Here is a 22285-nt window from a genome sequence, read left to right on the forward strand (position 1 = left end):
AGGGGGATGAGCGCAGTAAACAGAGATGAGTAGCGGAGCATTGGATGTGCGCAGGTGAGGAGAGTGGCATATACAGGGATTTGATGCACACAAAGCAGTCATGGAATGTCTCACACACACACACACACACTCACACTCACACTCAAACACACACACACACACAAGCACACACACACACAATGAAGATAATCCCAGATTTTTTTTACAATTAGCATCTTATTTTCCGAGATATATACAAGAAGCTTTTTGCACAAATCAACAACAACAAGATGGTTGTTCTCAGTGTAAACAGGTTGTGCATCTGCCTGTAGGTGCACATTACTATCTCGTTGAAAATGCACCATTGAAATACCAGTAACATCCTGGCCCATTGACTTCAGACCAGGTTTCTGTTGGTCTATAAAGCGTCTGCCTAACACTCAGATGGGCGCGAGTGCATCAGCTGTTTAAACCACATTGACACTGGCTGTCACTTTCTATTTGACATTCAAACACAAGTTCAAATGTGGGGGTACAAAGTTAATATTCGAACTGTGACGACCTGATCAGTCTAGAAGTGACATGGTTTGCCTCGTGTTCCAGCAGAGGGCGCTCACTGTCAGCTTGACCTATTACATGCCCTCTTGACCTATCTGTAGAGGAAGCCAGTAATATAATGTTGTTTTGCCATGACACCGGAGGACGCTAGAGAGCAAAGCCGTCCTGTGCCGACTATCACCAAATCAGAGCTTCTGCAAAGTATCTTGAGGAAGTGATTTGGGTTCAACACTGTAGAAGGTCAAGTGACGAACAGAGGTAAAGCTGTGCAGCAAGGAACTGCCTCCAACCACCATAAATCTGAAAGTGAAAGCCCTGACTTTGACCTTCCCTGTTTTTCAAAGTAATGTTTCAGGTACGTTTACGCCTGGTGCTATATCCAAAAAGAGATAATCTGTGGACAGTTGTGTTTCTTGCCTTGGTCAGATTGTGTTGTTGAGATGTCACAGTGTTCTCACATCAGTCAGATTCACTCACACTCTCACATACAGCACATATTTGTGCGTGCTTTACCTGAGACGTCCTCCTTGATGTCCAGTCCGCTTCCTATCCCGGCCCCGATGGAGCTCATGATCTTGTCGATCTGAGCAAATGGGAGAGAGAGAGAGAGAGAGAGAGAGACGGGGGGAGAAAACCAATGTTAGAGAGATGCTCATTTCCCAGTAATAAGTCTAACCCCTATTTCTGGATTCAAGTGTCACATAACATGATCACTACACCAGCCAGCACACTGAATGTCAATCATCCCCCCGGTGAATTGAAGAAGCCTGGAGGAGCAGAGGGGGGGGGGGGGGGGGTATGCAGGAAACTTAAAGACAAGGCACAGCAGAGATGAAGGAGGAGGGAGTCTGGATTGCAGAGAGCTACTGTGGCCTCATTAGTGTCTGGCTGAATGTCATCCCTGACCCTGGACCTGCTGCTAACCACTGATCTGGGACCTGCGCATCCCTCCACCTGTCAGGAATGCCGGCTCACTGCAGGTCAGAGGAGCCTGGCCCTGCTCCGGCCGCACTGGGGATAAGTTTGTCTTCAAGGCTTTCCACCGGAGAGCCTGTGCATGTGGTTAAACGTAAATCTAAACCAGTAACAGGTTTTATTTCCCAACAGAACCAAGTTGTTTTGTTGCCTAAACGCCAGAGAACCTTTCTCCAGTATAGTAATTAATAGGAGACACAATCTGCCCATTTTCAGATTCACACAGCTCAGCAATTTTCCAGCTAAAGCTAGATTAGAGCGCAAATTACTAACATACACTGAACTATGTCTTCTCTCCTGTAGCACTAATGAGTATGAGGATCTTCACACTGTTGTGGGACTTCCCTTGTGATCAGTCTCCTGCTAATAATGCAACTCCTTTATTGAGCATGTGCTGCAAATAGATTGACTTTGTTATTTTATTTTTCTCTCAGTGAAATCCCCCACACGTCCCCCTACAGTTTCCCTGAAGCCATCTTATCACGTCCTCCCGCAGCTCGCAATTAAACAGGAAAGGTCACCTTAATTGCTGAGAATTACAGGAGAACTCCATATGGTAATTCATCACCGTCAGCAAGTTATGCCCTGTGTTGAGGAATTAATGAATATATACATGCAAATGTGGACAGGCAAGTACTTTTACCCAAATGCATTAGCAACGTTTTCAAGGGAGAGGGATTCAATCTCTTACACACATGTTTCTCTGAAGGAGTGAAAATGGTGTGAGGTTCCTAAAGCGTGTTCTGTGTGAGGTGAATGCTGAGCAGTGAGCGGAGGTTAATGCGTCCGCGCCCCGGTGTGTTTACCGAGGGCCGAGACCCCGGCCGTGTTGTCCAGTCACTAGATGACATTTGTGTCAGCGAGCCCTTTATATCCCAGAAGCCTCGGGGACAAACAAACCCAAACACACGGCGCCCTGAACCTCCGCACTTGACCCCTCTGTAAACGGGATAAAAAACTGCTTCCTCTCTGATATCCTCCCTGCAGCTCCGTTGCCAGATAGACGAGAGAATCAGTGAAATCAGTAGCAGGAGCATATTAAATTAGCATTGGGGCTCCTTCTGCAGCGGAGTTATAAGAACTTTTATTATTTTGTAACTGAGAAAAGACTGAAGTAGCTCCAAGCTGTGGAAGCAGAGATTTCGTCTGTCCCCTGGAGAGATGGTTCATCTTGAAAAGCAATCGAGTTTTATTCACTTTTACTGTAAAAAACAAAATCTGTGTCACGATACAGAAATTGACTGATACAACCTCTCCCTCTTTACGATCTTGATTGATGCTAAACATCTGATAAAAATCTGTGCATTCGCCCCACCAAATAGCACACACTCATAAACAATGTATGAGCTTCTTTCCTGAGCCTCAACACATCCTTCCTCCAAATTCCAGGGTAATCAGACCAGTAGATTTTTGTAATCCCCAAACAAACACAAAAAGGGAAAAACGTCTTCTTACCTCCTCCCACTCTGCAGTGAAGGATGGCGTTCTCTCCAGTCTCCCCCCAGGGCTGGCACCCTCCCCCGGGTTCGGACTTCCAGGGCCCTGGCCCCGAGATCCAGACCCCCAACTGTGCTCCTCCTGGACAAGAATTAAAAAATGTTTATAAACTACATGCAACCTTTTTTAACCTTATATACACAGACAACAAAAAAAAAACTGCAGCGAGGAGAATAAAGTGCAATTCCGTTCACAGCTCATAAAAGATTCAGTTATAATGAAGCTATTTTCATCAAACAGACTTTGTATCTAGCTTGTGATTTATTTACTATGAATTAAAGGAGTCCTCGTTGAAATGTGCTGCACAGCAGGGAGCACTGTGGCCCAGATTCATGAGTTATCTAATTGGTTGGACTGTTTTTTTTGCCGTTTTCCGAAATCACACTGCATGATACAGCAAGATGCAAACCACCTCCACCATTGCATAATTCATACAACTGAATATTTACAATAAATGCATTTGCTCGCATTGATCTTGGTGCAAACCTAAACTTTTACCAAAAAAAAGTACTTTTAACAACTTTTATTTCAAGAGGCTTTCATGTTTCTTTGGCCTCTTACGTAAATACCTCATAAGAACGAGGCAGTACCGGGAAATAAGATGTTCAAATGTATTTTTGGGACTGAAAATGATCACGGTAACATCTTACCTGTACGGGAGACACAGCCACCAGGTTGGAATCAGACTTGGAAAGACACTTTGACAATTGCAGGTCCAGCACGCTCCGGGGCATGGACCTCATCCTCCCCAGGGTGCAGGCCCTCTCCTCGAAGCCTGCCCCAGATGAAGCGTCCTTGGATTCGCCCGACGTCTGGATCCCCTGTGACTCCGGAGCTTTCTGGTTTTGACCGGAGTAGTGGGAGGGTGGGCGGTCCAACGTAGACCATCCACGAGGCTGATCCCGCTGATCGCAGTTCTTGGGTCGAGCCTGATGCTGGTTGACCCTGGTGTGGAAGATAGTCCGGTACACCACCTGAGGCTTTTGCGGGTCGTTGGCGGTCCTCGGAGACAACGACTCGCCCCCTGTCCTGGAGGAGACCTGACTGGGTCCCCCTCCGATCACGATGCTGAACTCTGGGGTTTGCAGCAAACCGCTCTGGACGTCTGTGGAGGCATACTTGCGAGATTTGGGACTGTAGAGGTGGAAAGGCGTGTCGGGGGTCTCGCAGGCTGGAGAAGAGCCATGAAGGAGGCCTGCAAACTCCTCCGGGATATGGCTCTTCCTTCGATCCTCCAACAGAGGGTTCAATGTGGAGGAGGAGCAGAGAGGAGGAGGAGGAGGAGGAGGGTCTCGCTGGTACGGCCCGTCGTCTGCGAGCAGGAGACACACAAAAACAGAGTGATTAGCATTAAATCATATACACTTGCGTGAAATAACACAATACACACCAATGAACTTACATCAGCAATTCACTCACTGCACAAATAACACACAATATTATTCAACAAAATGTTAAGTACACAACAGAACACAGAGAGAAAACACTGGACAACAAGCAAAGCTGCAAAGAGGAAGATAAGAACACGCTAAAGCATCTTCTGCTTCGCTGGGGAAAAGCTGTTGGAACTCCTGACTTGGATTTTACACCTCTGCTCCTCCACTGTCTGGGTGCGTGTGAGTGTGCATGTGTGTGTATGTATGATCTCTCTGGGGCAGACGTTCTTACACCATTGACTGATTTTAATTTTTTTTTGGGAGGAGGTGCTTTAAGAGGCCGACTCACTGTCTGTGTGCGGCGGAGCGGAAGGACCCACTGAAAGCTTTTGATTCTCCATGTACAAGTGTTTGAGTAACGATAGATGAATGTGCACGAGTGTGTGAGTGTGTGTCTGGTTGGCTTCACACACACACAGGTTTCACATGCTTATGCTTATATAAACATCTTCAAACAGCTTGCACCTGAGGTCACATGAACTCCCTGGCGTGTGTAAAGGACGAACTCCCTCACGATACAAGTTGCAGATGAACAGGTGGATTATTTGATCTTCTTCTGGCTTTGATTATTTGCTGCATTTCACCAGAGCTCAGTGATTCTCAAACTACAAACACATCTTCAGCTCACTAGGAGCCTGTAGCCGAGGAGCAGCATCGAGTTCCAGAGAGATGCTCATATATTTTTCCCTTTTTTGCAAAGTCTCTTGCACAGTGTGATGAACATTGAATCTATGACCACAGATGGACATAGTGAATAAGTACTGTAAACTTTAATTTGGAGTATTATTTTATTATCTTTATTTAAGAGCGTGGTTTTCAGTTTGAGAGCGTGACTTTTTGTTTTGGTCAAAGTTATATCATCATCTCATGTCGAGGCAGTTTAAGGAAGTTAGGAAATAGTTCAACAACCTCAACTCGTACAACCTAGAAGGCTGCTTCCCTCGGTCACGGCTATATCGCCATCTTAAAGAAAGTCACAAACAATTATTGACTCCGCCCATTTATCTGAATCCACCTCAAAATCGAATGGCTTCGTCTTTGACTCACACCCCACTGTTCCACCAAGTTTCAATAAAATGGGTTCACTAGTTTGGTCGTAATCGTGGTCACAAACACACAAACGGTAATGAAATCATAACCTCGTGGCAAAAGGTAACAATTTAAGCAGCATTCATGTTCAGCATTACACAAAATGGGGGATTTCAGAGAGTTTTCCAACACTGTGAATACGACTTAATACTAAATACTGCACAGGGATGAATGGAAGCACTTTATGAATGGCACAGTGTGAAAACTACATTCACACATTTCTGAAACACAACAGCATGGCCACCATTCATAACAAGTGCACTCTGATATGTGGGTAATTTGTTAGAACGTGCACAACTGCAGGTGATGTTCTCTAATGTCACGTTCGATCAGTTATCAGCCGGTGAAACCCCCGTAAACAAGACATCGCATAAAGACACACACATCTGAGAACTGCAAGTGTGCGTGTGAGTGTGTGCGTCCTCTTCCTTTTTCTCTGCTTCTTGTCAGTGTGTGTTAGGATTGTGTACCAGGCCATGTAAACAATTTCACCACTGATAAGCATCACAAAGACACACAAACACACACACAAGGTCTAACAATCACACAGTCAGTGAATAGAACAAATGGGAACAGAGACTGCGCACGCAAACACACACGCAAACGCACACGCACGCACACTCCTCAGTCTTGTAATCAAACCGTCAGCTGAATAATTGCATGTTTCTCCACTATACACACACACAGACACACACACACACACACACAGACAGAAACACTCAGACAGACACACACAGCCAGTGTGAGTGAGCACTTCTCGTCTGTCCGCACCACATTCAGCCACATTTCCATACACGACAATTACATAACACAGCGACACACAATAACCCCGACTCCAACAGACTTTTATCATAATTTTCTCTTTCCCAGAGAAAACTCCTGAAGCCTGACTTACAGGGAAACATTCATGGTGATTTTAAATGTTTCAAAAGGAGATGTTTGATTCTTTTGAGCTAAAAAAAAGTGGAACAACTTTAACATCAGTACTGGAACGAGGAGCCTCTCCATCCTCTGGAAGCTGAACGCTGCAGCAAACTGCACCTTAACCGTGTTCACTCTGAGTTTCAAAGCCCGACACGTAGACGTTAACGCTCTCCAGGTAACAAGGTTTAACAAGGTGACTCATCCTGAAGCGCTGCGCGGAGGACATTGTCTTTCCTACACAGGCTGAAAGCTTGTTAGTTATGACTAATGCTCAGTGTTTGATGGAAGTGGCTCAAAGATCAGAAGAAATACACAGTGTCTTTGTCTGCATTGTCTTTTAGATGATTGTTATAATCTGATCAAAATGAATATGCAAAGGACTGACCATTGACCAAATGTCAGGGAATCAAGTTTTATAAGTTATTACATTTTACTTCCACTGTGAATTTCATTGATGTAATTTTTCTTTTTGGACAGATTAATTACACAGGGAGCATTTGGATGATATTTTGTTTGGTTGGATTCACACCGAAAATCCTACATTTTCACTGGAACTTCAAGGCATCATTAAGTTATTATAAACATTAAATTGCACATTTGGCTAAATGCAAAAACATTTTCGTATTCACAACGTAAATTCCAGTTTAATCTGTCAGTATAGTGAGTTGGTAGGACAATGAGAGTATATATAGTCATACAGACGCTCATTGTTCTTCCAGTTTGCTTCTCTCCATCCGGCTAAGTTAAGCTACAGGTGAGCCTGTTGGTTTCTATGGCTACAAAGAGCCCCAGCATCAGCATCAGCATCTCACTGTTTTCTTTTTTTTCCCCCCGGGGGGGCGGCCAGATGTCTCTGGCCTTCAGTAAAAGTGTGCGGCTGATAAACACAGCAATCAAATCGGCGATTGTGTGTTTGTCTAGACAGAAGAAAAGAGGCACAGGGGAGGCAGAGAGAGATTCCTGCCAGGCGCAGTGGACAGGAGGAAGGAAAGTTACGGACAAGAAACAGGACTTTTGTAAAGGAAAAATATGTGTTTCAGGTGAAAAGACAGAATTTAAACCCTAATAATTGTGGAGTTGATGAGAATATTGACTTCATGACGAGTGGCAGTGAAATTAATAAATACATTTGAGCAGAGCCGAGACGTAATTTGTCTCAAATGAGGCTCGACCATCTCTTGTTTCTCTTCTCCCATTGGAAACAATCCGCAATCTGTGTGTTGTTTTAACGTTCACTACTAATCCACTCCTGAGTGTGTGTGTGTGTGTGCGTGTCTGTGCGTGTGTGTATGGCTCTTACCTGCTAATTCAAGGCAGTATCTCCTCAAACTAAAGCACAGACACACTGACTGTACTGCACGAACACACACAGTCACTCACTCACCACTGAGCTTCAACTGAAATTGATAAGATGGTGAAACAACTTCTGTAGAATTCAACACACCTGCATTTGTGTTGCACAACTACAACGCACACAAGTTGTGACACGCAGGACAGGGAGGTTTTCTTTGTATGTGGATGTATGTGACTGTGCAACTATACATATTTCCCTCTACTGCTCATGGATATGTGATTTAACTCTTTAAGAACTGATTTGTCTGAACACCAAATCCAACACAAAATAATAATAATAAATAATGATAACCTTTTTGCTTATTAAACTTGACAAAAAGAAAACTTGTAAGTAATTAAATCCTTAGTATTCTTATTTATTGTGTTACATGATCTTGCTTTCGTTGTCTCACCACCATCTGCTGTTATCTTTGAATATTGTGTAACAGCTCCTCCATTTTTAGTTGAGAAATCCTGTTTTTTTTTAACAACGTGCTGACTGAGTTGACTTCCTCTCAGACACATGACGGATGTGGTGCAAGTCAGGAGGGGATGCAGCAACTTGTGGCCCAAACAAAATGGCTGTGAGCTCAGTTACCAAACTATCCTGAAACAAGTGTGGACCTTTTTTAGAGCGAAACGCCCGAGGGCCACCACCTGCACCAAAGCTATTTTGGCTATTTAGAGAATTTGCTTATTTGTGTTGCTTAATAAAATCCCCCTGCTTAAAGCTACTGTGTGAATTGGACACAGCTTCGCTCATTAACCAGCTCATGTTGGCATGTAAAGTAAATGCTCTTCCCAAAATGTTCCTCTCTTGGCAGCAGCAACTTTACAGCCGTTAGGTTTAAGAGTAGTGAAGAGGAAAATCTCCAATTCAAATTAAGCCCATCATACAGTGACTTAACCCAGAACAAGATGATATGGGTGGAAGGAAGTTTTCAGAAGGTGCCGAGGGAAATGCATCTCCAAAGAGAAAACATTTATCCTAGTAGGAGACGGGTGAATCCATTTTCCCTTCCTGTTGTAATTGCAGTAAGATTGAAACGCCTGTTTAATTGCTCTTTAATAAATGTTTGCTACACCAGACCACTGGTGTCCTGCCCAGTCTTTGATGGAGAGGAAGGGAAAATAAGAGGATTAGGGAGCCGGAGAGGGAGTGAGGAAGAATAATAACAGAAGAATAGGTGGAAGAGGACCCGAGGGAAGAGTTGGAAAAGGTGAACGTTCAAATGCAGAAAGAAAAAAGAGAGATATAGGGTGTGGGCAACAGAATGAGGCAATCTGACTGAATGGAGTTTAAGTGGAAGCAAATGAGTTATGGAGAGGAGAACTGTGGCGGCGCAGCAAAAAAGCCAAAACGCAGAGGAGGGTCTGACAAATGACGGCGAGGCTGAGCTCAAGTGAGGGGGTGAGCGAGGAGCATCTACCAGAGAGCCAGAGGGAGAGAAACAGAAAGAGAGAGAGCACTCGCGAATGGTGGCCAGAGAACCGAGGGAGAGACAGAATGAAGGATCGAAAGACAAGGGGGGGAGGTAGAGGATACGGAGCTGGAGGTTATATATCAAAATGGGAGGAGAGAGAAACTGCGTCGTAAAGCAAAGGAGATCTGATATAAAAACTCGTTCATTATTGATTTTCACTTCGACTGAAGATCATGAAAGTATTTAAATTTGCATTTAAATAAAGGTGATGGACAAACTATAAAAAACAAACTCATCTCACTGCATCTGTATCATGTCACTCATTCTTTTGTGGTAAACGCCTTAAATATAAATATGTTTTTGATTATACAAAGGGACACACAAATACAATACAAGCTCTCGTGCTCATACACTGGGATGTTTTTCTTTGTGTTGTGTGTGTGTGTGTGTGTGTTTGTGTGTGTCTGTGTGTGTGTGTGTGGGTGTGTGCACGGCAGTGTCAGGGGGCCGGGAGATGATCCAAACATCAGATAGTGCCATGTTCCTCGCCCCGTCTCTCGTGGTGCGGCGCTGACTGTTATTAAAAACCACAGAGTAATATCTGAGCTGTCACTCATCCCCGAGATTAAAGACTGAGCCTTATTTCCTAAGCGCCGCAGGTCTGGATAAATCAGAATCAGCTCCCCCGAGCCGAGGGGCGCTAAGCGTGTGCTCGGTTGCTTCTTGGCTATGCTAACGAATCAAGGTGGTAATGTGGTGAGTCGCTGCGTGGCTGCTTGGGACGGACGATGATTTCAGGTCGAGATTTCACGAAGGGTTAATAGGAAACAGTAGATTCTGTGAGTTACACGTGAGAGCTGCAGAACCTTGAAGTGCTGCTGGAAATGTCACAAGCGCCATTTGCTCCAGACACTAAAGGGCTCTTGAGAAAAACCGGGGAGAGAGAGTTTGATTTATACCTGAGACATGATGTGATCAGTCCCAGTGTGCGTCGGCTTTCCACCCTGTTTCCTGAACTGGTTTCCAACCTGTTGGGCTCCGGATCCCACCGGAGACCACATGTTCAATCTCAAGCTGATTTCAGACATTTTCCAGAAATCAGATTCAATCGACCCGGCATTTCCTCAGAGCACATGAATAAAATGGGTCAAATTTTCTTTGACATTCCATTTTTTTTCTACTTTTATCTTTTATTGTCATCTTATATTTTCAGTTCATCATGTTTTGGATTTATCTGGTGGGGAGTATTGTTTTGTGCGTGTTGCACCTCAGCCTCATGTCTGTGACCTGTCAGCTGCTGTTTCACCAACAGGAGCAAACACGTCTTAACCTTCCCCCCCGTGGGACGTGAAGAAAGAGCGATGGAGAGAGAATTGCTTCATGTCTGATGGTCCGTACACATAGAAACCCAGCCCTTAAGGCAGAGTAGGACCAGTCTGCAGATATTAAATACACACTTTCATTCCTGGTTCCATATTGCCAAGGCATCAGGTTTGTCTTTTGCAGGAACCCATTATTCAAGCTTCCAGATGTTTGACAGCAATGACAGTCTCTCCCTAGAGTCACTGAACTTTCATTTGTGTTTCACACACAAGATCTTTGAGGGATATAAAGCCCTGAACATGTCCCCAGCTGTTTTTACAACACACTTACCACGATGGAGACAGTGACTTCAGATTAGGCCAATATATAGGTGTTTGAAAATCAGCCGTGCAAGTTAGCGAACATTAGCTTTCACGTCTCCACCTCCTCCCACTATCCAGAGATGAAGCCAAACTATCCTGGATAGGAAATCATCTGAGTCTGAGGGAGGGAGTCAAGATCATCATCGTCATCTGGAGAAAATGAGCTCTCTTAAACATCAATGTGATAAGAAATTACAAAAACCCTCTCTGAGGAAAGTATATTTGACTTTTGAAGGATGCCTTCATATTGTCCATCTTCATGTAAAGTCTGTGAGACACACAGACGCTGATAGAAACACACAAATCCTTGTTCGGAATAAAACTCACTGCCTCTTGTTTGTATCTCTTACAGGTTCCAAGGTAAGCGCTCTCCCTGAGCAGGCGGGAATTCAGTGTTTGGCTCAAGGGCACTTGAGGCTTCAAACTTGAGTCCATTTAAGAGGTTTATCAACAAGACGACATGCAAATTCCTGCTGCTTGTCACAATCCTCAGTCCGTCACTGTGAGTTTAACCTCAGCAGTAGAACACGTTTATATAAATCTGCTCCACCACATTTAAAGAGGTCATTTCTGCACAAATCTGCTTTGTTTATCCGGCCGTTTCAGTCATTGTTGGTTATATAAGAGCATTAAAAAAGGAAAAGTCGGAAACAAAGTTTGCCCCCGGCTTCTTTCTGATTCTCTCTTCAAGCTCCACCGCTGCTTAATGTGATCAACAGCACTTTCTCTATGAATCTTACCCCATTTCTGCTACTTTCACTTCTATTAGTTTGAATTGAGTCTGGTTGTGTGTGTGTGTGTGTGTGTGTGTGCGCACTGAGACGAAACACGACTTTACCAAAGTGGTGGAGTGAACACTCTGGTCTCTGCCTGTGAAGCTTAATGCCGTCAAACACACGGCGGCACTCGCAAATTACCTGAACTCGTCTTTCCAGCGCAACAGCCCGAGGTTGAATCTGAATGAAACAGTACGTGTGATCAAAACCAGCGCCTTAATGAAACTGTGCTGCTAATAAGAGCCACAGCTCCGAGGCCGGGACAATTCAGAGAGGACACTTTAATGAAAGGACTGACGATGTCCTCAGGTGCAGGAATATTAATACACTCTGTATCAGAGTTGCTGCAACAACTGTCAGTATATATCACCTTTGGATTGTATATAAAGATGGACGACATGAGGGCGCTCTAAAAGTGAAGCCAAACAGTCTTGATTGCCCCCTAGTGGCTGGTCGCAATACAGGTCATAAACCCCCACCTCCTCCGTGTTAGTGTATGGGACCAAAGTGATACAATGTTTTCCTTTTTTATTGTCTTTTGTTTAAAGTTTAGCCAAAGAGAAACATGTCATGATGTGGTTTAAGCACAAACTGTTTTTAAAGATGAATTTTATAACTGGACGCTATAAAAAATAGGGTGAATGTCGTGATTGACAGGTAATACTGACTCACGATTGGTCTAGCACGTGTATCAGCGGTGCATCGATAAACATGTCGTCCATCTTTTTATTTATGTTACCACCACGAGTTGCACCTCAAATTAAATCAGCCCTTTCCCCTCAGCAATACCTGAATGTTATTAAATTCACAGAGGTAAGATATATTGCAAGGCTTTCCACTGAATTGCACTTGGTTGTACAACAGATATAACTAATAAACTTAAGTGTGTTTTTACAGTTTACAAGCACACACACACTCACTCACACACACACACACACACACACAACACTGCAAACCAAACATCTTCTGCCGTTCTCGTCCTCCTGCCTTTCAAATCAAACTCAAGCTTTCAACCTTAATTGACGCTCTGTCACGCCCCGAGTGGAGAAGCAGGGAGAGGGGAGCTATAATTTCATCACATCTGCCATCTACCACATGACAGGGGTGTGGGGGAGTGGGGGAGTGTTTGTGTGTGTGTGTGTGTGTGTGTGTGTGTGTGTGTGTGTGTGTGTTTGTGTGTTTTAACGGCAGGGAAGATTCCTGTTATCTGATGTAAGAGAAGATCAGCACTGCCCCATTCCTGCATCCATGTGAAATGAGGTGGAGGATGTCCACATGCTCATTTCTGTTAAATGATTATGATCAAACGAGTTAATATCAGTAGCCCCTAATTGAAGGGCTTATTTCATAAAGTGCCAAACTATTCAGGCGTGGACTCAAAAGGAGGGAACGGCTTCAGATGTGATGGTGTCATAGACAGACAGCAAAGGGCAGAGCGGAGGTGTCAGAAGGACGTTTGTGTATCTGCATGAGTGCCTGAGTATCAAATTAATGCAGCCAACACAGGCACTGCTGACTTTGAGGGCAACTTAATGATCAAGCACCAGGCCCTGACAGACCCTTTGTGTGTTTGTGCCGAAGAGTGCGATTGTAGTTGTGAGTTGATGTCAAGGTACAAATGAAGAGTCTGATATTTGAGAAAAAAGACCTGAATTAAGCAACGGAGGCTTAATGAATTTGACTCCTTCCAGTAAACACACACAGTCTGAGCCGGTGATTGCTTTGCCATTTTCGGCTCATTAGCTGCAGCTCATCGATCTCTCAGCGGCTCGGTGGTCCAATGCGTTATGAAGAAAGCAGGAGTTTGTGTTTTGTGAGTAAATGTTTTACCAGAACTGAGTAGAGAAGTGAACAGAGCTCAATTTTCTTTTATATGTGGAAGTGCAAAGAAATCATACACCTGAACATTTAAGGAAAACTTCAGGACTTTGCTGCAATTTCAAATATTAAATGAAGTAAAAGAGTAAAGTAAACCTTAAACAAACAACACAAAAAAAGAGTGAAGGAATTCCATCATAAAAGATTAACGTAAAGTATTCCATTAAATTGAAGTAAAAGATTTAAGTAATTCCACTTTAATTTTAAAGAATAAAGTAAAAAAAGTAAAGTTATTCCACCTTAACTCCTTAAATAAAGGAAAAGAAAAACAAAGTCATCTTTTTTTTTTAACACGTCACAGGGGGCGCTGCTTAATTCATGCAGGACCACCGCGTCAACAGTTGCAGTGATTTAGCAGAACCCAGCACTGCACTGGACTCCCTGCACCGAGGGAACGTTTCTCTCAAGTGACGTCCAACGTTACGTAAACCGAGGCTCCGCAGGATCAGCGCCCGGTGATGGATGGGGTTAAAAATAGTGTCTTCTTTTCTACCCGGCCGCCCACGCCGGTGCCAGCTACCTGCGTACTCCACTGCAGCTATTGTGTAGAATGTGAGGCTGGTGTGGAGGAACAGTTTAGGTTGTTTTTAAAGGGAGAGAACGAGAGGATGAAGAGGAGGGGAGACAGATGTGGGGAGGAGGGGAGGAAGGAAAGACCTTTTATGGTAAGCAGAGGGTAAAATAAAGAACTCAAATCACTTTCTTCTCATTTCAACCCCCCCCCGACGCCCTGTCATTCTCTCCCACTCTTTCTTTGCCTGGCATCCTTTACCTTCTGTACACATATCTCTCTCTCTCTCTCTCTCTCTCTCTCTCTCTCTCAGCCACTTGTTACCATGGCAACCCCACAATGGGCCTTACACAGCTTATTAATGGAGAGAGAGCAAGAGGGATGAGCGGAGGAGCGGAGAAGCAGAGAGAGAAAGAGAGAGAAGGGTGGGAGGCAAAAAACTAAATGGGAATATAAATGGATGCCAATCTATTCCTGGTATTAGAGATTGAGGCAGAGAGGTAGAGAGGGAGGGAGAGAGAGTATTATTCAAATTCATTCTAGGTTGTATCTATAAAATTCTGTGAGTGCTCATATAAAGTATTTCTGTGAGTGCAGTATATAAGGTATTACTGTAAATGTTCTTTTTCTAAATCGGAGCAAGAAATCAACAACGATTAACAACAAATAATTCAAAAACTAAAAAGTAACGATTGTTATGATTTTTCAGGACTTAAATAGGAGATAATTAATTATTTCAAAAGTTTGACTTTCGCTGGAAATTAGAACTAAAGCACTAAACCCTCTTGCGTTTCCACTCTGCAGAGTGTGGACAGTGAAGCTTATGTTGCTGTATGAATATGGATTGTACTGTGATATGCTTTGAACTGTATATACACAATCCATTTTCATTTCATTTAAAGCAGTTTACAACCTACTTCTCATTCACTGGTTCTTACACAAACACACAGGTGAGTGTGACCCGACAATGAGAAGAGAAAGAGAGAGAGAGATGTACTCACAGTAAAAAATAGCAGATCAATAATTGCTCATTATGTTCAGTGGGTTCAAGAAGGAAATTACACACGTGTTACATAAACATCCACAGCTGAGCTTCAAGAGGAATGGAAGATGGAGATGTCTCATTCAATTTGATGTCTGTGTGCGTCTCTGTGTGCATCTCTGTGTGCATGCACCTGTGGATTGATAATGGATGTGTTTTTGTTTGAGGCACCACACAGATCAAAGCCTCGCTGGGCCTCTGAACTACTGGAGGACACACACACAGCACACACACACAGCACACAGCACACACACACACACACACACACACACACACACACACACACACACACAGACAATGCCTCCCGCCTGCTTTCTGTCCTCTGTCTTAGCCTGACAGCAGTGGGAGTGAGGGACAGTTGGACAGTTGGACAGTTGGACAGACGTCCAGGTGAGAGACGGAAGGATTCACGACCAAAGCCGCTTCGCCATGACAACAAGGAATCTCGTCACCATGGTAACGCAAGAAGCGAGTGACAGACAGTAAATGAGGCTCTGGAGCAAACCAGTAAGCGAGCCAGTGGTTCCCACGTCCCAGTGTCCAAGCGTACTGGGAAAAATCCATAATACAATAAATCTTTAGATAGAAAAATACTGCAGACAGAATCGAGTCAGAAACAAAGAGAGAAATGTATTTTTAAACGTGGGCCTGAAATCTGAAAAAGTTGCTTATATATTAGTTATCTTAGGGTTCATGACAACATTGTAGAAACACACGTGAATAGTAAACACGTTTTTTTGCATTTTTTTAACATTCAGTTATTCGCGTTTGTTCTAAAAGAAGTGAAATGTGCGTCGAGTGCAGATTTGATACTTAACTGCCCTCGTTAGGAGCTTCTTTGAAAAAAAACCAAACACCTACATTACATAGAATATTGCTTTTGGAGCAGAAACTTAAAAAAACTCAGCGGGGGGAGGGGGGGGGGGGGGGGGAGTCATTAGATGAAACCAACTGTGTTTCATCTCGTCAGGCAGTGCGTGCGACGCCCCACAGGACCAACGCAGCGTCTTGTGCTGGCGTCCTGGAGCCGGGTTCCTCTCAGGATATCCAGGACAGTGTTCCAGCGTCAGGAGCTTGTTTTTGTCCTGATTTCCACCCAAACAGACTTCAGAGGAATATTTAGTTTTCACCTGAGAAAACCCCTTTAAGATGTCTCTGCTCTGCACGAGAGGCTGTTTGGTTTGACGGGTTTTTAAACGACCTCTGTCAGATACACGAGACTCTATCATGCACTGATACAGGATCAAAATGTTATGTAGAATAATTCTCAGAGCTCGTTTCCTTCAATTCTTATTGATTATAGATCAGTGCTGCAATGTGTGGGAAACTTATCTACATCATACTTCTGCCGTTTTCTGACATGAACTTCGGAGCATGTCTGCACAACTGGGTTTTTGTCTTGAACTTCCCCTTGAAGAGGGATTTGTCTTTGTGCTGCTCCTCCTACAGGGGGAGGTCAGAGGTCAGGGTGGAGCGTTTTGCCACCAACTGGTGTCCCCTCCGGCCGAGAGACAGAGCCTTTCACATCTACCGACCTCCCAACCTCCCGACGGAGTCTTTACCTGTGAGCTGACAGTCGTCGTTGGAGCCGGCAGAGTCTTCCTGGTTGGGGCTGAGGGGGGGGCTGGCGGGGGGGCTGGTGCTGAAGCTGGCGTAGCCCAGGGACGAGCTCACCTCGCTGGGTTCACAGCTGTGGTTCACCGGCCTCTGGACGTCCAGGGACGAGGACAGAGAGGTCCGCTGCTTGGGCTAAAGGCAAAACATGAGCAAGAAAAATATTTTATATTAACTATGTTCTCTCATGTAGCTGACAATTGTGTGGCTTTATTCAGTGGTTTATGTAACATGTGAAAATGGTGCAAGGAAATACAAAAGAGAGGGATGGAGATTATAAAGTAGAGGCGAGAGAAAGACGGAGAAATGGACAAAAGGAGAGAGAGAGAGAGGATGTCATGATGACAGCTTACAGCCGAGTGAGAGAGTGAGAAAGAGAGGTAGAGGAACGTGAACCTGTAGACTGGCACCTGGTAAACACATCTTACATAATGAGGCTCTCAACAACCTGCTGCTGCTTCACAAACAGCTCCAGCAGTCAACACCCTGCTGTGTGTGTGTGTCTGTCTGCTTGTGTGTGTGTGTGTGTGTTTGTCTGTTTGTGTGTGTGTCAGAGGAAAGCAAATCAATACAGAGCACCAAGGTTAAAATAAAACCCTGAAATACTGAAGGAGACTGACACACGACATGGACCACCTTCATAAGACCCTCACTTTGAGTCCAGGCACAAAAAACTGAACTTTGACTAAGAAAGAAAGAACGAGGGAATGGAAATAAATGCAGAGAATGAGAGAATTGTTTCAATTCTTTCTGCACTGGGTGCAAAGAAATTGGTTTTTAAGCATCTTCAGATCGACTGGACTAAAGTGAGATGAAAACAAATGTATAATGGGAACTGGGAACTGACTGGAACGTGGAGGAGGCATGCGAGATGAAGAGGAATGGAGAGGACTGGACAGGGGGGAATGGAAAAACTGTGGAGATGAAAAGACACGGTGACAGAAAATGGCAGCACTGAGGTAAAGAGGAAATAAGGGAGGGAGCAGGACACAGAACAAATGATGGGAGGAGGTAAGAATGTTAAGCAGGAGAGGAAGAAAGAGTTGGACGAAGAGGAGTGAAGTAAGAGAGGAAGGAAGGAGGCAGCAACAAAAGGTTATTACTTTATTTAACATGAAAAATGTATATAGTCTTTTAATTAAAAAGATCTCCAGATAAGGTTCAACATTTAAAAAATACAGTTATTTGCATATCATTCTAAACAGGCATAAGCAGCTCCCAGATCTTAGTTCATATTTTATCCAGGCTGCAAAAGAGTCGTATTGATCTTCTCCTCCAACTCTTGGCAACAAATTGTAGTGTACAAAACTATAGGGTTTGTTTTTCAAAGTCACTTTGAAACCCTGCTGCTGTAAGACAAAGGTCAAATCAACAGAAGTTCAACCAACAGCCTGACATCAGCCAATAAACACGGAGCTTTTTCACTGCAGAATTCTAACCCTAGAGACGAGCAGAAGAGACACAACCACCGTCCCGACCAATGCAGCCACAGCAGCACTTTTCTTTTTTCCAGTGGACATTCGGTCAATGGGGAATAACACCACAGCAGCAACATCCCACAGAGACCATGGATGTTTAAAGGACCAATACATCAAGCAGACAGGATCACAGCAGCACGGGCGAGCAACGGGGAATAAAGACAATGATGTACGAGCCCAACGGGGACAAACCGGACGGGGCCCGAGGGGAGAGACACGGCTCGCTGCCAAACACAAAATGAATCTCTGTAATCAAGAAAAACTAAATAAATCTTACACAGTCAAATAAAAACCACTTCTTTATTTGAAAAACAGAACCTATAGTGTTGTATAGGTCGTCTCTCATCACACAATCATTCCAAGACCATCAGTCGACTGAGATTCTTTACACTAGAGTATATTCGGAACCATCTCGGGATAGATTTTAAGGGTAGACAGTAGAAAAGGAAAAAGATTTCTCTGTATTTGTGTGTTTTCAGGTTTAAAATAGAATTAAAATACCTCAAATCTGTTGTTTTGTCTGGTTTCCCTTGTTTCTTACATCAACGTGCAGCTACTTCTGTGGACGGTTCTCAAAGATAATAACCTAACTTACATCTTTATCACCCTTAAATGTTCTACCAATCATTTGACGTTGAAGTTTGACCGACAGGAGTCTTAGTCAGGTGCAGCTCTGTAGGGTTTTCTTAACTGGAGGCTTAAAATCAAACACAAGAGGATGTAAAATGTTGACATGAAACAACAATCGACCCAGAAAGACAGAGCCGCTGATGTGGGACACTGTGGCATTTCAAAGTGAGAGGTTGCAGTTGTGTGTGTGTGTGTGTGTGTGTGTGTGTGTGTGTGTGTGTGTGTGTGTGTGCGCTTCATCTTCTCCTTCTCATCGTTCAAGCATCTCTTAACACCCACACTCATCGGCGCCTTGTCTCGGTGCATTTCGCTTCAGCTTCTTTCTAACAACTAAAAGGCGTCGTCTCTCTGGGCTCACGCTTATTAGGAGCTCACACATGCACATAAACACACTCACACCCAACAAAACACACACACACACAAACACTGCATGCTGTAGTTCTGGCTGAGGCTCAGCATGTACAATGCAAATGGGCAGCCAGCTAATGAACATGCCATGGCCAATTGGATTAATGAGCGTATACACACACACACATACACACACACACACAGACACACAGATACAATGACACGCACGCACACACAGGAAGGGAGGTCCTGACTAAACTCTAGTGAAAACCTTGTTCTCTGCCTGTAACAGCATCCCTGGGGGAAATCATGCTGTTTAACACTTAACTAATGGGTGAAGGTGCTAATAGATGACACAACCATTAGATAGAAGAGAGTATCTCCTCACCCAAGATGAGGCGAGACGTGTCTCGGCAGTTTGAGTAGTATGCACAGACTGGTTCTACTATGAGAAATAGAGGAATCATGTCGATTTATGAACGCTAATCAATTATAAAATGATCCTAATTACCAGATGAGATACTGGGGAGTCGGGAAACAAATGTCCACTGTTGATGAATGGAGCTTAATTAGTATTATAGAACTGTGCGGCAAATTACAGAATGTAGTTGTACTAAGAGTGGGGGGGAAGGGGGGTGAATGTCACAATTTCCATGTAGTCTCTTTACCGGCTGACAAATTCATCAGTTTAACGTGAGCTGGGGACTGAAAGGTAATTATCCTCGTGGCTTTAATTGATATTTTCTGTTGTTGGAGCAAATTCTCTTGTGTATAACAGTAGCTTGGAGAGAGTGATGCTGTATCGAGCGACGCGTGTGTCTTCAGAAGAAACAGAGTTTCTATTTCAAGTGCACGCAAGATAAAACACGCAAGATAAAATATGAATCCATATCAGCATTCAACACAAACACACATCCCGAGTCCCTAACCTAAAATATCCTGGAAACACAGGATCTCTGCAGGGTGGTGATCCTGGTGGGATGAGATGTTGGTGGTCAGATCATCATCTAAAACCATAGTTCTGTTTCCCCACTGGTTCCCGGCCCTACCACGCAAACACCTCCCTCCTATTATGTGCCATCAGTCCACTCGCTCCTCTCGTCGGAGGAAATCATCCCTCCGTCCATCATGTGAAATTGTGAGAAACGCAGGAGGCTGAACTCTGCTCGCTTTGAACCGGCACCATTTCCCCTCCTGTCCGATCCGCAGCACTAAATCAGTTTTCCTGTCATATTCATGATGGCACACAATTTGAAAATGCAGTGCCGAGGCCAGCAGGGGCGAGCGGTCCATTTGGCTCACAACCAGTGAGGTGATTGAAAGGCATGGCTCGCTGGAATCATCAAAGTGGTACATACAGATTTGTTTGTTATGGGCTGAGAAATGGCAGGAAATAGCTCGGACGTTTAACTCCCACTGGGGCATTAGCTCGAGTCCGTTTCAAGTAGTGGTGTGTGACCTGCGTCTCCCCTCTGGGGCCACAGGCTGAATATCCTGCTGAGCCGCGACCACACACATACACACACATTGTATAAAGAGGAAATGTAAAAAAAATAATGCTACTCTGGTAAATCAGACAATATATCTAGTAAAATCTTCAAAGGGTAAATTATTTTTCTTTCACCTTAGTGAAAAATCTCTTTTCTCGCTGCCCATCTTTAAAGCCAGACAACCGACATGATTGTTTTATCGATTGTGTTTGAATGTGTGCGTGTGCGTGTGTTTGTGTTTCTGCACACGTGGGCCCAGTGACAACACTAACAGAGCTGAGACACATTCCTGGATTCATACAAAGCAATCATGTATTGCAATCATGCGCAGATCCGAGCAAATATGCTGGAAGATTAACTCACTGGAGCAAGACTGTCAGAGCGGGATCGTCAAGGGTGTGTGTGTGTGTGTGTGTCTGTGTGTGTGAGTGTCTGTGCTAAGTGACTGATGTGTGTGTGAGCAGATTAATGAGCTCTAAATGCCAAAGTGATTAGTGATTTTCTGGTAAAAACGGAGACACATTGACAAACGTGTTGAAAAACAGATTAACACGAGACAAACTCCACAAAATGAAACTTTACTGAAACACTGAGGAAAAGAAAACAGCGATACGTCTTTAAAATCTACAGCTTGAGACTATAAAATACTTTATCTCCTCAATAGTCTAATGCTGTTCTGTTCACGTTTGAAAGATTAGTTAAAAAAAACAGCCATTCTTGGACTTTAAAACATTTACATTACAAATCAAACAATGAAGAATGTGTTTAGTTTACAAACTATTTTCTTAATTCAAGTTCTATAGAGTTGTTTATCATTCTGTTTTCTTTTCGTTCATATATTCATAATAAGACGTTTCACAGTGACAATCCAGCAGTGCAGAGTCCGTCTTTGTGCTGCTGGACTCTGGGAGTGTCTGTTGATTGTCTTGTTTGTTTACTATAATCATGTTGTCATCTCGTAATCACTCCCCGGTGATGTTCAAATTACACATTTCCCCTTGTCACAGCTCCTCGATCCCTGTCCGTCAAAACAAATCATCTTCACTTACAAAAATCAATTACTCTCTGTTTTTCAAACCCTGGGTCAGGCTGATTGATGGCAGTGCTCATTAGGTGCCCTGCTCGAGGGCACTTTGACCACAGCGACATGGGGGGAGTTGAGAGCATCACTCAGCGGGTTATGACCACGCCACAGCCATGCTGCTTCCTATTTGTGTCAGCTGAGTCAGCACATTTACCATCGAGTGCTTTTACACGTATGTGTGTGAGCCTCCTCTCAACCTCTGTACGGGGAAACGATCTATTATCTTCTGAAAAGCACCCGGACCTGGTTAGTCTGTCGATCTGCACTCCACTCCGAGTGTGTGGTCAGGAGCTCGTAGTGTCATCGTGTGCGCTCTTGTGTTCATCCAAACGCAAGCACCTCTTTGTGTGACAGCAGACGTGAATGTATATGATCCAAACTGTGCATCGGGACTTTCACTGCATCACATCCCCGAGCTGCAAACCCTCACCTAGAAATCAACCTTATCTTGTCCTTCTGTTTATTCTAATCTGCTTTTATTTTTTACATATATTATCTATTGTGTCTTCTATCTCTCTTTTCCATATTAAAATGT

The 22285-nt window shown here is 43.9% G+C and overlaps 1 protein-coding gene across 4 annotated transcripts in view; it reads right to left on the reverse strand.

Moving 5' to 3' along the window:
- The window catches only part of anks1b (ankyrin repeat and sterile alpha motif domain containing 1B), a 155515-nt gene that overhangs the window by 42769 nt on the left and 90461 nt on the right, over window positions 1–22285 (reverse strand). For all 4 annotated transcript variants that reach the window (XM_062382946.1, XM_062382945.1, XM_062382948.1 and 1 more), the window contains 4 exons: window positions 16669–16855; window positions 3660–4321; window positions 2968–3090; window positions 1051–1120 (listed from right to left, as the gene is read on the reverse strand). In XM_062382946.1, coding sequence (XP_062238930.1) covers window positions 1051–1120; window positions 2968–3090; window positions 3660–4321; window positions 16669–16855 — 1042 coding nt within the window. The remainder of the gene's footprint in view (window positions 1–1050; window positions 1121–2967; window positions 3091–3659; window positions 4322–16668; window positions 16856–22285) is intronic.

Source organism: Platichthys flesus, chromosome 23 (genome assembly GCF_949316205.1).
Source record: "Platichthys flesus chromosome 23, fPlaFle2.1, whole genome shotgun sequence".
NCBI lineage: Eukaryota > Metazoa > Chordata > Actinopteri > Pleuronectiformes > Pleuronectidae > Platichthys > Platichthys flesus.